Source organism: Hakea prostrata, chromosome 10 (genome assembly GCF_041222555.1).
Source record: "Hakea prostrata isolate BN-2017 chromosome 10, UWA_Hpros_2, whole genome shotgun sequence".
In the NCBI taxonomy this organism is placed as follows: Eukaryota; Viridiplantae; Streptophyta; class Magnoliopsida; order Proteales; family Proteaceae; genus Hakea; species Hakea prostrata.
Window position 1 is genome coordinate 41,122,053 of NC_142609.1, and position 17,539 is coordinate 41,139,591.

The 17,539-nt window shown below is 39.4% G+C and overlaps 1 protein-coding gene across 1 annotated transcript; it reads right to left on the bottom strand.

Moving 5' to 3' along the window:
* Positions 1 to 543: 543 nt before the first annotated feature.
* Positions 544 to 14,123, bottom strand: LOC149003024 (RNA-binding (RRM/RBD/RNP motifs) family protein). The gene is made up of 4 exons (XM_089137830.1): positions 13,800 to 14,123; positions 13,053 to 13,698; positions 11,377 to 13,022; positions 544 to 1,241 (listed from the first exon to the last, which is right to left on the bottom strand). The coding sequence occupies exons 2-3, from the start codon at positions 13,681 to 13,683 to the stop codon at positions 11,575 to 11,577; spliced, it is 2,079 nt and encodes a 692-aa protein (XP_088993956.1). The 5' UTR covers positions 13,684 to 13,698; positions 13,800 to 14,123; the 3' UTR covers positions 544 to 1,241; positions 11,377 to 11,574.
* Between the last annotated feature and the right edge of the window lie 3,416 nt (positions 14,124 to 17,539).

The following is a 17,539-nucleotide window of genomic DNA, read 5'->3' on the forward strand; positions in this document are numbered from 1 at the left end:
AGTCTCGGTTAGGGTTTAAAAGTAGATTGAACTGCCCAATTCGACCTGATTTGGATCAAAATTGGTTGTAGTTGATTCCGGGCCTGAAAATTTTGAAGCAATTAACCTTGGCCTTTTTTAGAAGTCGTCTTCCAGGTTTTCAGCAACCGTTCTGGAATTTCTGGGACCATTTTGACCTAAAATTCTTGGTCTCATTGATTATAATTCGTTGACCAAAAATGTAAGACAGAAATGACCATCTTCCATTAAAAACTGAGTTATACCATAGAGAATGAGAGCAGAAGTCTATCCCTGAATATGTTCAACTTGATTTGATTTGTTTTTCAGAGCAGATTTTCATCCACAAACATGCAACTCAGAATAAAGGAACTTTGGTCAACTCAACCCCATTATTCTCATCCACAAGCATCCTTCATGACCGTGCATGGATCATGCAGAGGACCTTTTCATATTATAACATATTCTAGTGAACATGATAACTGAGGTTGACATGCAAGGCCCACCCTACCAGGAGGTCTTGAATGCAAACCCTAAGGTTTTTGTCTTCCCTTCCAAACCAACCAACCCTACCCCCTGCAGAGTAAGTAACTGAAAGCAAAATCCTTTTGGGGTTTACAATCATGACATGGAAAATCCATAGATGGTGATTCACTGATGTTTCTACCCATATCCATGGGAATGCATTATGACATGGATGGCAAATCACAGTTCTATGGCACTAATGAAGGAACCTGTTTCATTTTGCATGAAAATAATACAAATAAATAGACGAACTACTCCACTCCAATACAAGAAAAACTGTAAGCAAATGAATGATGCAGCAGCAGCAAGAATTATCAGAATTATCATAAGATACAACATAAAGAAAATAATTCTCTGAAAAGGGGAACAGAGAAGATAATAAACATATGATCACAAGTTACAAAAAAAAAAAACCACATAAAAAACAATCCTTGATCCTACATCTCAATTCACATCCAAACAGCCACAGTCTTTTAACAAACACCTGTTAATTGGTTCCATATAAACCATCAAGAAAAGGAAACATCAAAGAAGGTAACTAGGTAAGGCCTACTATGATAATGGTGGTTAAGTGGAATCTCATGTCTCTTTCTCCATCTCCGTCTCCTCCCTAGTAGGTTGGTTTCTTCATTCTTGCCTATCTCCATTACAGATCAGATCTGTCCATTGATGACAAGGACAGAACACCATCACTTTCCGGATTTCATACACCCTCCAAACTGCAAAGAGAAGATAATTGTCAAGAGAGTTTAGCAGCTGCAGCAGAAAGTAATATCAGGATCAACAATGAAGTACAAGACCATAAGCCTCCTTAATTTTTTCCAATTCTTTTTTTTTTTTTTTTTTTTTTTTTGGTGGGGCAGGGGGGGGGGTTTGGCGGGGAGGAGGGTGGTGATTGTGGTTGGAGGATGGGGTGAGCAGAAGAAAGAGATTCCAAAAGTCACTTCATGTGCAGTATGCGATATGATTCTGTCTATTGGCACTGCAACCACCAAGATGCTGCTGAAACAAGAAAAACCTCAAACTCAAATACATGGAACTGGTGGGACACCTAACTCTTAAGTTCTTAGCCAGCGCAGCATAACTGCTAGTCTTCAACAGGCATTGATGTGGAATATGAAGGGAACATGTCTGAGCACACCCAGAAAAAAATTCTAGAAATTTACTTTGGTTATCTTTTGCAATTACCAAAACAATTATTTGATTTCTGTGCTCCCCCAACAGAACCCCCTAATACACGTGCACACACACAAAAGAAAAAAGAAGAAACAAAACAAAGAAGCTAATTCTTGGGGCAGCAGCACCTACATCAATACTGAATGACTCCACTGGAACGCATTAACAATCAACTGGCAAATTAGCACATATACACACAGGCAAAAACTTCTAGTCTATTACATGTAGGCAACAATCTCACAGATGGATACATTGGGTGTGGCACAAAAGCTTGTCATACACATAAGCTGGACTGTTTTTGAAGAGAGAGTATCTATGTTTAGAAAGGAGCATCGACATAGTTTTTCCATCAAATTAATTTCTTAAACCAAAATAACCATCATTTAATAGAAGACCATTGTCTCTCTCTCTCTCTCACTCTGAGAGGCACAAAGGAACAAGAGAATCCCAGCAAACTACTGAGAACACGAAGGATTACTATAGAATATAGAAGATTTAACCTCTTGCTGGTAGAAATCCAGCTTGTGATGTCATTCACTAAGATAATGCCTGGAGGAGAATAACTTGCCAGGCGCCATTGATATTTTTCCAAGGAATAACACAACACGAACATAGCATGTGCTCCTGCTTTATGTCATAAACCATCACTTGACATGAACAAGCATAAGAATGAAGGACTAGCACTCTAAACAGGAAGGGATTTGGAAATAAAGCAAGAAATTCGATGAAGGGTCATTAGGTCAGATTGGTGGTGATAAACAGTTCGAAGTTCAAGAAGGATTCCTCAAGTGAAACAAAAACTCATCTTGTGCATCAACATGGAGCAGTTGCTGTTGTAGCAAACCTGTTTACCACAGTGAACCTTGGATTATTTTGGGGCGGGGAACTGAAATCTAGTTAGCGAACCTAGGAGTTGTATTCTTTTGCTTTATCAGGGACAATCCAGGAAACAAACTACCCATCACAAAATGGATGTCAAATAGAGAAAGACCCTAGCAGTCCGATTTGATAGTCATCATACACCTTCTGGGTTGATGTGGATTTTGCAAAACATAGGTTGGAAGTAGGGGGGAAAGAAAGGAAATCTTGGAATATTTAACTGAACTAACAAAAGATGGCAAGTACGGTAAAAGATAGAAGGCTAAGACTACCACTAGGAGAGGTAATTGTGTAGCATGTGCGCCTCGAATATAGAAACAATCTACAAGAATGGCTCTGCTTTAACAATTCTTCCCCTAAAAGAAGACAAATAAATAAAATAGCCTCTTTCAACCATACAGTTAAACAGACTTAGCCAGAGGGAAGGAGAACCAATGAGCAAGGACAAGCCCCTTGCATAAGTCATAACAAAGTCAAACCAACTCAAAACATGAGTCAGCTGCTATGGTAGGCAACTCCCATCATATCTTCCTGAACTACGCCTTCCAATCCCATAATTGTCAAGGTGTCACCTAGGCAACGCCTTGGTGGGCTGGCACTTTTTTGGGTCAAGGCGACCTGGTGTCGCTTTTTCCCCTAGGCGACGCCTTGGTGCCACCTTGGTTTTCGTTTTCCTCTATCGCCTTGCCTCACCCTGTTGCCTTAACAACTATGTCCAATCCTGAACTCCATAGCTTCTACAATTAGCTCAGTACTCCCAATATTCAACCCAGCCATAAGATCGGCAACTCTGTCCTCCTCTCTCCAAACATGAATTACTTCCCCTTGGAAAGTCCAACCAAGGTCTCATTATCTTCTGAATGAGCATTTCAAACACTATCAAAGAGTCTGATCTGATTGAAATCTGAATCAGATCTCTTGTTACACAGATAAATTCCCCTCCTAAGTCCTAATTGCTTCCATCTCCAAGTGCAGCACTAATCAGACATCCTCGTCCTCAGCAAACGCAGAAAATCCTCCTCCATTCTCATTCCTCACTACACCCCCATATGCAGCAATCTCATCCAATAGAAAACCATCATAATGCAAGGCGACCATCCCTCTTGGAGTGCACCTCCAGAAGCAAGCTCCTAGGTTCAGCTTGTGCAACTTACAATTACTCCCTAGCCATCCACGAACATCTTCACTTTCTCATTTAGATATATTTTGATGTTCAAACTGAACCCTTCTGTCACCACTCCAAATTTAATCTTATTAAAAATTTGCCTCGTGGCTCTATTAAAACTAATCAAAATCTTCTTATTCCTCTCTCGCCATTTATGGTAATGCAAAAAGCAAGTATTACAAGCTTTACCAGCATCCCTAACTGCCCAGGTTTATTTAACATTTTAACTAAGCTTCCACCAGCGAGAGGAAATTCAAAATAGTATCCAAAAACTGAACAGTTCTGTCACCAGTCCAAATTTAATCATATTAAGAATTTGCCTCGTAGTTCTATTAAAACTACTCAAAATCCTCTTATTCCACTCTCGCCATATGTGGTAAATGCAAAGTGCAAGTATTACTAGCTTTACTAGCATCCCTAAGGACCCTAACTGCACAGGTTTATGAAACTAAGCTTTCACCAGCACGACGACATTCAAAATAGTATCCAACTGAACTCAATCCGGATTAAGCATTTTCAAAAATTCTTTACAGGTTAAATGGAGAAAGGGCATTTAAAAATTAAATGGTCTCTACCCTCTTCACGAGCACAACAAAGAACACAACTAGGACTCACCTAGATATTCCTTCAAATTCAATGATCCATGCATGCCTGAATATCCTCTAGTGGACCACAGAACCGAATGTTAATCCACCTTCTCTGCATCAATACCAACAGCTCTGAAGTTGAATTTGTTGAGTTATATAGCTTTCCAAACAATAATATCCCCTGCAAGTGATTCAGTCACTGAACTGAAGGAAGCACCCTCGAAGCAGTAGCCAAATCTAAAGAAATCTTACTAACCATTTATATTCGCACTCTAGGTGAACATAGACAAGCAATTGAGAAAATCATCTACCAATAGATCCAGCACCCACCAAAGACTTCAAATCCCACAAAACTTGATCACCTTTCACAACCCCTTACCCTCTTACTTTCATCTAACGGTAGACCCAGCCAGAAGCGGTCCAAGACAGGAAAGAACTGCTACTGCATCTAGCACAAGGATGGGAACCAAATTCCAAAGCTGATAAAGTGACACATAACAATCTTCTCCAAACAGAGTGTTTAATGTCAACAGCAAAGAAAAGGAAGAACAGCAATTATCGAATTTAAAAATAAAAAATAAAAGAGAGAGAGAGAGAGAGAGAGAGAGGGAGGGAGAAGAAGAAGATTAAAACCAACAGAATATCCAGGAGGAGAAAATAGACATATGAATGAAAAAAAGGGACCTGTCTAGGAAGGAGCCAATTCAAGGGAGAGAAGAGAATGATAGAGGGACCAACCAGCAATCTTTAGTCACACACAGGTAAATAGAAATGCTTTACATAAAATCCTATCTACATATCGCAATATTTATAATTAAAGAGTGATAACAAAAAGTAGACACACCAAACTCAATAATTGGAAGTAGAGTTCAAATCAAAATCCACAATCCTATCTCACTATCTGAAACGACTCACTCTTAAACGTTCCTACTTAAGATAGGGTTCCCAAAAATCCTGATATCAATGTAAGATTCATATGGGGCAGGATGATAGACTAACAGTTCAAAAGGCAAAAATAAAGGTAACAGCAAAAGATCATTGAAGAACTAATTTATGCCCACAGAAATTAGTCAATAATCACAGTAGAAAAATAAGGGATTAAACAGGTCAAACAATAGGAGTTCAAACTTTGAACTCAAGACTCGAGGCCTAAAACCATAAGGCAGATCAAAATAGCCTTAGGATACTAAAATACGGATTTTACTCTCAATTGTGAAAGTTCAAGAACTAAGGAGTTCAAGATTTATGGGACTCAACGCAACTGACTTTTGATCTGAAAAATGAGAACATTGGGTAACGTTAAATTGGCCAACCGTTTCTGAATCAAATAACTTGAAAGAGTTCAAAATTTTGGAATGCTGTAATGCAGAAACAAACTGTACTTACTAGAAGAATAATGGAGAAGATAAAATGAAGAAAACGATACAAGAACAGTATCCTAAGAACTTGTCAAAATCCCACTTACTAAACCTTAGAAGCCCATCATAGCTAAAGCCTATATCTTACAGACCAAGGCAAAGGCCACACAGAACATTAAAAGATCATTACTTACATGCTCTTGAATACAAAAACCAAAATTGTAACTTCAGTCCTAGGAATTAACTCCAGCCAACAAAGACTCTCCTAAAGGAATTAAAAATAGTCTAAGAAAGAAAAGAAAACATCTCCCACTTATGCTGTTAAGAACATTCCCAACTCGACCACTTACACAACAGATAAGAAAGAATGGTAACCAAATGGAACCTAAAACAACTAATACCCCACAGTTCTGGAACGTAATACTGAATTTGACGGACTCAAAACAGTAGCCAAAGACAATATCTTAAATCAAAGAACAATTTTAGATTATAGGGAGTATCCCGGTAGATCTAGAAGGATATTAGATAATAAATCAGCAAATAAGAATAGAAAACAGATCACACAATTCACTGTGAAAATCAATATATTGAATTAAAAGAAAGACAGAGAGAGAGAGAGAGAGCAAACAAACAAAGAGTAACCAAAGTAGGGACAAAACAACAATATACAGAGGAAGTCCAACTTGTAATGGCCAATTGATTAATCAGCATACCGCATTAGCAGTGGCTTAAATCTCAGAACAATAGAGTCAAAAAATTAACCATAATGAAGCATAGAGATACCTCAAAATCTAATTGCCAGAATTTAAGTCAAACATGAATTGAACTCATCACTAGGGTAAATGAAGAAGGGATTCAAATATTGAGATGACCTAATGGCTGGTCTGTTTAATCTTGAAATAGGTTTTGCAAATGAAATTTTAGAATGTTTTCTGGCCGCACAAAACTTCAAAGGAAAACATACCTGCCAATGGATAAGATCTGAGAACAAGATCAATAAAACAATAACCAGTCGTAGTCGATTTAAGGATATGATTGATAAATAAGTAACCATTAGTAGTAGTGGAGCAAGAAAACACATAGGTCCATCCAAACTGCTCACTGCAAGAAGTTGATTGGATCGAACACTAACCTACCTTATCACATAGGAGGGGTTCCTTGACCATACACAAGGAATCTTTAATAGAGAAGAAGAGAAGCAAAAACAACTGCTTTTATGTACTTAATTCACGCATAATGTTGACCTCTACAAGCTTATATATGGAAGGCTCAAAACAGACTCAAAACACTTGAAAGGAAACATTCAACCCAATCATAAATTAAAAAGGTAGCCTACATTTACTAGGAAAATGAAACAGTAAAGGGAACAGCCTCAAAACAGGAGTGGACTGGTGAAGCCTGAAGATGCCAGACCAGCATTTCCACTCGGGCAACTTCTAGTGAGATATTTAGGTATTAGCCCTCATTCCTGCAACACTTTCAGTTCACCACCGCCTCTACCCTTGAGCATCTTCACAAAAGCTTCAACAAAGGAAACAAAATCCCCTAGTTTATGTTGGTCATTTGGAGCCGATTTAACCGGTCATGGATATCCGTGTGTCCTTATATCCTCATTCCTGCAATGCTTTCAGCTCACTGCTGCACCCCTTCCCTTTAACTTCTTCACAAAAAGCTTTAACTATGGAAAGGGAAGCCCTTACTTTACACTGCCCATTTAGAGCTGATTCAATTGGTTATGGATCTTTAAACATCTACTAATTTGGCATCTTATTGCTTCCTAGTCTACCATCAATAAAATAGAATCACTAACGTGTGCCTATCTCTAGCAAACTGAATCCACTTGATTCCTTTGTCCTATCAGCTGGTCCACTGTTTGCCTTCCCAAAAAGGATGGAGTTATTTGTATAAAAATTAAAAGGAAACAATGAGGTCAGCAAGAAAGGGAATCTCAAACCCATTTGAAAAGACTACCAAGCATAACAGTATTTGGGTTGAGTGGATCTATTGAGGGCTCCTTCAAAGAGACTCAATCTGAACTGTTACCCCATATATGGATACTTTTTCGGCCCAGAAAATATTCTCAAGTTTAGACATTTAGACCTTAGGTCTATTGTCAATGGTGACTCCTCCAGGCTTTGGCTAGATCATTAACACCACCCCTTCGGCATCCTCCCCCCCCCCCCCAAAAAAAAAAAAAAGTGAGCTTTAAAAGCATCTGCCTTCACTTTCAGAACACAGGCCCTGCTTCCTTCTCACCATGAAGTAATTACATGGAATGCCATTCTTCCTACCACCACAAGGCTTCTTGGATCAGTGGATGTTGTTTCCTGGACTCTATCATCTTCCAGAATCTTCAGCTCCAAGGCAGCTGGGAATTTTCCTAAGATCTAGAAGTCCTCACTTCTCTGCTTGGCACAAAACCTTTTGATTCAAGGGATACATTCCAAGACATAGGCTTTTGTGTTTGGCAGGCTCTCTCAAACTACCTTAGCCTTGTCTTCCTCACTGATCACCATCTCAGTCTCTCAAGCATACACCATTTTTTGGAACATCTCCGAGAGCATTAAACACTAATTCTTCAACTATGCATTCTCCTCTACTATCTTGTCAATGGCACCCTTCAAATGTTGGCCAGAAAAAGAAGAATTGTGTCTTTTGAGGAAGAGCCAAACTTTATCATCAAAAATTTCAGGTTTCTTCCATGTGATTTTTTTGGCTCCAATCTTTTGCATATTTGGATGGAGCAATATTAGGATATGCATTACCAACTCACAATTGTTTATATTTATCCAGAAAAAAACTCAATCTTTTAGGAACACTTCAAAATCCATTCTCCTTGGATTTGTTAGCTTCAGAACTTCTTCGTCATCTCCCTCTTGTATATACCCAACACAGAACAAGCACATTGTTGCTTCTTAGGGTCTCCCCATCCCCACCTGCCTCCCCCCCGCCCCCCCCCCCAAAAAAAAATCTACTGGGCGTGCTTGCCCATTTCCTTTTGGTGGGTGGTAACCCCCATGTGCTATAGGATGTTATTGTTTTTCATGCCCTTGGAGATGAATTTTTATTCACCCAGAGAAACATAACCACTTGTGTAACAATTTCTGGCAGCTTAAATTGAACTATAGAATCTGTTCAATTGAACTAACCCAAAATAACTTCAACATAAACTAGGTCTTAACAACAGACCCTCTTTAGCCATAATAATCATAGAATAAGCCTATACAAGTACGCTATTGGATTAAGACCCCATAAACCAAAGACCCAATACAAAATTAGAAATCAATCCTAGACTTTCTAGAATAAAACAAGCCCATTTTGGTGGTGACCCCATCACACTAACTGTTGGTTGAGCAAACCAGAAACTGAAGAAATACTGGCCTAAATCAATTCTTCAACTATGCATTCTCCAATCTGAAGTCATCCTTTGCTGATAATCTGAGAAATGACATAAGAAGTCGGACCTTCTCAGCTTCAGTTTGTACGTTTGAACCCATACATGAATACTTACACCAATTTATTCTGCATTTTTAACCACATTCATAATTCCTCTCAAGTTTCAATACATTTTTCTGATCGTGTTTCTGAATGCCCAGATGCTGAAGAATAATCTCACTCCAACTTCTCTTCTATTTACTCTATCTAACCTGTTTTATTTAGCTCTTAAGTTAAGAATGCCAGACATTGAAACGCTAGGCTACAGTATTAACTCCATCTGAACTGGATCAGTTTTCATAAACTCATTAGTTGTTGCCCATACACAGCATCTAAATTAGGTAGTACATTCACTATTCATCGGATAAAATTCGGCAACAAGGGATAGAAAATAAATTAATTGAGAAGGGCCTAAAATTTAAGGGGAAGTTTTGAAAGATTTGTTACTAAAGCAATAAAAATATTAAAATGAAGCAAAGAAGCATCGGCAAAAAGAAATAGGAAGACAAGATAAGAAGTAATGGGCAGAATCTGACTTTAGGGGCACCCAGTACAGTAAATCCACCAAGTCACCAAGGGAAAAAAAATTTTGAAAACACAATAAGATAATTTAGAGCTTGCTGCTTAGCATATATGATCACCTCAGAGCACCAAGAATATAGAAGGGAAGGGGGGGATAACAGATAACAGCACCTAGTCAAAATTTTCTCCTTTATTTATCAACAATAAGGTTACAGTACATGCAGAAAGGGGCAACCCCCATGTACAAAAGTTGAAATTATACATAAGGAACTGCAAAAGAACTTCAACTATGCAACGAGAAGATGATAGAACATCCAAGTCATATTCCTCCTTCAATGCCGAATAATACAATTGTATAGCTCTAGGAAGGGGCAAACTTCTTATACAAATGCCCAAATTAAACAAGGAACAGCAAAAGAACTACATCCAGACTTTACAATGATGGACCAAAAACAAAATCCTAACAATACAATAATGGACAAAAAATTATACATCCCGATCTCCACAATTAGATGGAATACCAAAATTACGAGGTTGCGATTGCTCTCCACTGCATCAACTGATAAGATCTTTACTTCAGACATGCAGTTGTTCATCTTCTTCGACATCATTCCATCATACAACAATTTTATGACAATACAATTAATGTATAGTGCTAGAAAGGAGCAATTCCTTATACAAAGGCTTGAACTACACATAAAAGACAAAAAGATCTCCATCCAGGCTTTACAATGATGGAACAAATATCCTAAAAATACAATGATGAACAAAAAATTCCTAACATTCTCCATACAGTGGTTTACATTCCATTTTCCAGTCAGATGAAAGGTGACATCCCATAAATTCTTTTAACATTGGAAACTAGAAACCACAATTACAAGGTTGCTAATCATTCTTCGCCACATCAACTTATAACACCTGTACTTCAGGCATGCAGTTGTTGCGCTTCTTCCAAAGCATTCCATCATATAGCAAAAGAGATCAACAACGCAAAGAATCTCCCATATTTACAAAAGCTTCAACTCGTGAAGTGGCTTTAGTCCTTCAAACAAGCGAGACAAGTCCATTCACACCCAAAATAAACAGACAAAGATATACAGCTAGAGTAATGTTACACAGAAAATGTAACTTCGATTCTCACCAAAATTTTCTAGTTCATCATAGGTATAACTAGGCTCATCATATAGATCCACACTTATTAAAAATAAGCATGAATTACATTCAACAGCAACATGGTCTTTCAAGAGAAAAAGTTCTATCATTCAATTTATTCATATCAATGGGCCTAAAATCAGCTTAGTAACTGAAAATTGAATATTTTTAACTGTCTGTGTACATCAAATCTAACACATACACAACACACACAAAAGTTAGAAATCAATCCCAGTTCTCAAGAACCCCCCCCCCACCCAAAAAAAATGATGACAAAGGCAACTATTTACGTGACTTTGTAGGCACAAAAGAAACATTGGAACCTCTAAATAAAGATGGCAGCCACCAAGGTTTGCATGCTAAGCTGTAGTCGCTTCAAATATTAACAAATGGACAATCGATAATTAAAAAATAAATAAATGAATAAAAACACATGCACAACATACATAGCTTTCATTTTAGATTGTTTTCTTAAGGAGGCTTGGAGAACAAAAACTTTGTCATGGCTACTGTATAAGATTACGGAACAGGCCAATCATAGGAAAAATATATTTGCACCGCATCCAGGTAGGAAACTTACTTGTAATGACTATAAGAACGAACCCACACTCCTGCAGGTATTGACTTCAGCAAAAGAACTTGGGCAATGAATTCCGTACTGGTAGCAATGAAGACAGCACTCTCAATAAACCTCCTCAAAATAATTTAAATGTGAATGAGCATGAAGAATCCACAGAATCCAGATTTCATTAGCTGGCTCTAGATTCAGAGTATTCAGTTACTCTGAGGGCAGCCTACGTCTCTTTCCATATTCAGCATCCCTTGACCTTGAGCGTTGATCTTCCTCATGTGACAATCGTGACTTACTGTGGGTCACTGATCTCCCTCTGTCCCACTCATCATCGTGTTCAACTTCGCGGTCCTTGTATCTGTGATGATCTACGTATCTCTCTCGGCCATCTCTGCGATCCCGCTCTCTATCGCGGTCCCGTTCTCGGCCACGGTCTCGTGACCGTTCACGTTCACGATCATGTTCCCTGTCCCTTTCCCTTTCCCGGTCCCGGTCACGATCTCGACCAGTTTCTCGATCCTCCCGTTGTCTTCTTTCTGACCAATCATCATGACCCATGTCTTTCTCCCTTGGCATATCTCGATCTGGTACTGGTTCCCTATCATCACGATACCTTCTGTCAGAAGCTCCAGACCAGTCACGCTCAGAAACCCTCTCCTTCTCCTTCATTGCATTAGGCCACCCCCCTCTCTCATGACTTCCGTCTCCATACTGATGATCTGATGCAGCATCATCCCCGTAACTGGACTCTCCTGCCCTTCCACCACCATGCTCATCACCAACCCATCCAGCTGCATTAGGGTCTGTCCACATTCCCATCCCATGTCCCTCAACACCAGCAGGAGGCATCATCCCCATACCATTTGCTGGCATGCCCCTCCCAAAAAATGCTGGATTAACATGAGGAGCCACACCTGCCAAACCAACACCACCAACTGGAGGGAACGATGACAATAACCCTTGAAAAGGAGCAGTTGGGGCAGCTGGGAAACCTCCATAACCACCCATCCTCCCCATGTGTGCTCCATAAGCTGGATCAAACCCCTGATTCATCATTGTTTGGGGATGCATTAAAGGTGGGTTTGCTGCTAGCCCCTGTCCAAATCCATTGCCACCATTGCCCATTATACCACGCCCCCCCATCCCACCCATTCTGTTTCGCATTGGGCCAACTTGCCCTCTATTTCCCATTCCCTGCGCACCACCTCTTCCCCAATTGCCCCTACCATAATTTCTACCACCATCTCCACCTTGATAATTCCCTCCAGTCGCAATAGCATTCCCACCACTTCTACCTGCATTGTCCGCAGCTCCTCTCCTCCCTGGAGGAACAGCCCCTTGGGTTACCTGTTGGTTCTTGTTTACCTGAGCCTCTCCCATTCTCCTAACACTGTAAGGTGAAGCAAATGCAACAACACACGGCCTCCCATTAAAGACATGTCCATTCATCCCATCCTTACATGCTGATGCTGCACCAGAATCATAGAATTCAACCTGACAATAGCCTTTCGATTTACCACTCGCCTTTTCATCAAAAAATTTCACCTCCTTCACAGTTCCGTACTTGCTGAGCTCGGCCTCAAGCTCAGCATCAGTTGTCCACCAGTGCAGATCACCCACAAAAAGAATGGTCCCACCACCACCGCCACCTCCACCTCCACCTCCACCTCCACCTCCACCACCACTTCCAACCCCACCATTGGCATTAGGGTTTCCTCCCGTTCCCCCTCCACCTCCCTGGTGCCTCGGATAATTATCATTGGCTACGTTCCCAAAGCCCACGATCTGAGATTGCTGAGTCATCCCCATAGAAGGCATAGGATTATTAAGTTGCTGTCCCTCAGTTTCCCCTATTTTACTCGATGAAGGACCCAACTCAACCCTCATACCACCCCCGCCAGCCAATACAGGGACTGACCCTTTCATAGTCAACTCATTACCTCTAAACCCTGAAGAATCTTGAAAGCTCTCTAATCTAGCACTAGCAGAACCCCTGGAAGCAATTCCGGAAACGGCCGCATCTTGCTCTAACTTAGCTTCTCCAACGCCAACAGCAACCCCGCCGCCGCCGCCACTGGTCCCCCCAACTCCAGGGATTGAAACCCCCCTGGACTCAGCGGCCAACTCGATCTTCTTGTCCTCTTCCGAGTTTCTTATTCCGACGTCATCATTTCTACGAAGAGTCTGAAGAAACCCTTCACCTACGTTAACATCGTTGTAAAGATCTTCATAGTCATCATCTTCTTCCCCCAGGAAAACTTCATCAGCTACGGCGGAGATCGCTTCGTTTCGATCTCCTCCGTCACCCTCTTCCATGACTTTCTCTCCCAACTGTTTGCAGATGTGACTCGTTTAGGGTTTGAAACATATAAAGATCAAGAGCATCCTACCATCTCCAAATAAAAAATGATGTGTAAGTTTAAACTACATACCTGAAAATCTTCAGCTGAAATAGTGTAATATAGATAGACGAAAACCTAATCCGGAACCTCGGAGAGAGAACGATCGAAAGAGAGATTGTTCTGGTAAACTGGAGAGAATGGGAGATACGTGTCTAAGCTTCAAAATGACATTTTCATTCACTAACATTACATGAGATACCCTTAACACGGCACTCTGCAATTAGGGTATCTTGGGATTTCAAAAAGCCCTTTCGCCTTGCAAGTGCGATTGCGTTTGTATGTATCGAAACAGCGGAACCAAACCCTAGTGAGGCCCTACAGATTTCTGTTTAGTTCATTGATCCAGATGGGTCGCGCTTGGTCTTCGGACACACGTAATAAAAATTGGACCGAAAACATCAACCCGTAGGAATGGGGATTTTTATTTGTAACAGCAGGCAATGGCTAGGATTTGGCACGAAATCGTGCGGGTATATATATATATATATGTAATTATAAAAATTGTTCTTGCATCTTAAGGTTTAAAAGTTTTGAAATTTACAATATTAAGTCACCAACTCTACCAACCCAATTCCTATTCTCAAACCCTCTGTGCTCCTCCACTCCACCTTCTGCAAACCTTTCCTAGAGGTGTTTGCAGGTTTTAGGGCAATGTTTCTATTGAAGATGAATCTCTTTACATGAAAATCCATGTGATTTAAATTTTTTAGTGCAATAGTAAGAACCTCATTAACAATTATCATGCTGAAGCAGAAATCATTGTTGTTTTGTTTTTCTCTGTAAATTATAAGAATTACAACACACACAAAGATTTATTTATTTTCTCCCAGATCATTGTTCTTGCTGTTTAAACTTAAATTTATAATGTGAAACAGTTCACCTTCATCACGATGTACATTTTGATGGAGTTTGAGACGAAGAAGCAAAATCTAAAGAGGTCATTTATTCACAAACTTTATTGATTTGGGTCTTCGACACATTTTAAATTGAGCCGACTGGTACTCTTTCAAATCCAAAATTTATTATAAAATATAAGATTTTAAGGATATAATTGGCAATCAAGATAGCTTCTATAAATGAGGGCAATATCATCTTTTTGACTTTTGAATTTTAATGAAAGGTAAAAAGACATTATATATTCAATGTTAGCTGTCACTTAACACCGTTAGAAGTGAGGGGGCAATAGTAATTATATGTTTTAATTTTTAATAGTAAGAGGTCATATGTAATTAATTTTTTTCAGGGGTGGTAGATGTAATTAGTTTACAAACACAAGGGTTTATATGTAATTTGTATAAACCCCCTGTGTTTGGAATCAATTACATATGCCCTCTTACTACTTCAGTAGAGCTGCCCATTCATAGCTTTTGATTCTTAACTGTAGGGGGCATCTATAATTAATTTTTTTTAGGGGTGGTAGATGTAATTGATTACAAACATAGGGGGCCTATAATGTAATTTATATAGTTTGCAATTAATTACATCTATTATCCCTGGGGAAAAAATCACTTTAGGACGCCCCATTACTGCTTCAGTAGAGCTGCCCATTCATAACTTTTAATTCTTAACAGTAGAGGGGCATCTATAATTGATTTTTATTTTTTTTTATGAGTGGTAGATGTTACTGATTACAAACACAAGGGGTCTATATATATTTGCCCAATTTTATATATTGATTTTTTACAGGGAAAAATAATCTACATACCAGGTGGCAACCTCCTTTGTAAATGCTGTAAGTCTAAAGAGGTCATAGGTTTGAACCTCCGCTCCAACCACACATTCTCCATCCCCATGCTCCCCTTTGGGTGTGTGGGCCCCAAGTTATCCCCTCAAAAAAAAAAAAGATAAGAGTTTATTATCGTCAGCACAGGGTTGCCAATTAATGAGATCAACACCTCTCATTGAAAAGGCCATTGATTCGACTCTTGCAGATGAACTTTCACAACTCAAGCCCCTTGTATCCTCCTTTTTGGCAGACAAGTTGCAATAGTAGGGATACTCAAGGTGTGCAGCAGTTTTTCCACTCTAAATTACCTAAGGTTGGCATGATCATTGTTGCAACTTGGCATGCTAGAAATAGGTGTGCAATAATTTTTTGCAACAAGCATCAAGGGAAAATACTCTGGTAAGTTTGTAGTTGGATTTGAATCATGATGAGAGTTTGAACAATGGGGTGAGGGAGAGATTGCTATTTCTATCTCTTCCCTTCTTTCGTTCAGTCTTTGGTAGAAGGTGTCTTCTTATCTAAGAGTAAAGTATACACACGATTCATGTATGAGTTGCATGCGAATCCAACCAATTGAGAACCCCAACTAAATGCTTGTTGTCCCCGATGACAATTATGGCAGATCTTTTATACAATCTCCAACTATAGGGCATTCTTTTTGCCACGGCTAAATATATGGAATGGTTTTTTTGCTCCCCATGATAGACTGAGAAACATGTACCAAGCAAAAATTTGTTCACCACGCTCCCTAACTTTATTTGCTTAAGTCACTACTCCTACTCCTCGCACAAAGTTCACTCGCTTGCTTCTATTCATTCCTTCCACATCATGTCAATTGTGTTCCATTTCATCTATTCTAATAGTGAGAGCTCTAAAATTGAAAATTCTTACTTGAAAGCAATAAAACATGTGTTTTCTCAGAGAATATTCCTATGTAGCTCCACCTTGGAGATTTTTGTTGAAATTGCCGAAAACATTTCATAGTAGAACCAATGGTCTTGCAACATTCTCTTGTCACAGGAACATAGTTCTTTGATTGATACTTTACAGGTTTGTATTCTAAAATAGATCAATGTCTTTTGCAATTTCTTGTCTTGTTGTTTTATTTCTTTTCACTTGACGATTGATCAATAATTAATCCGAAGGTCGAAAAGGTTGATTAGAACACGGTAACTCATTATTCAAGCTACAGATCGTTGTTCTTTCCCCAACTTTTTGAATGAGATTGGTTCTATGGAACATTATAACAAAAGCATGATGAGAAGAGCCACTAGCATTAAAACTGCTAGATATGTTGATATCATTTGAAGGCAAGAAAAATATATGTTATTCATGGACAGGGAGAAATATGTTTGCAACAAGCTATATGTCAAAGTTACAAAGTGTGCCAAAGTCTGGTGATCTGGAATGGTTTTGCAATAGGAAATAGATGTGTTTTCAAGGGAGGACTTACTAGGGTTTCTAGGACCAACTTTACTTTGGACACTGACAGTGGTTGTGATGCAAAGTCCTCCTTAGTGGTAATAATGGCAACGGAAAAACTCCGTCAGAGACAAAGAATAAATGCTCTCACTCCCTCTTTTTTTTTTTTTTTTTTTTTTTCTCCTCTCTCTCTCTCTCTCTCTCTCTCTCTCTCTCCCCCCCCCCCTTTATCCTAAAAGCTCCCCCCTTTATCCTAAAAGAAGAAAATGCATTACTTGAGGATAGTTTGAAAGGTTACCACTTGGCATCCAGATAGAGCCAGTGCTAGGATTAGTGGAGGTAGATACTAGACTATTATTGTATATGTCCGTAGTTAGAGTTTGTAAGATGTTGGGGGGTTATAAGTTACACAACAAAGCACAATTTGCTTCCAGTAGAATTTTCACCAAGACTGGTGTATACATAAGAGGCCACGTGGAGTGATCCGGTTTGGAGTAGGCTCACTAATGTAGGTTGATTGCACCATATTTCTTTGATGCTGGTTAGTAGTTTGTTTGCTTGCTGCAAGCTATACCAAATTGCCATGTGTATTGCCTCTATTTCATCACCATCCCTTGTCTTC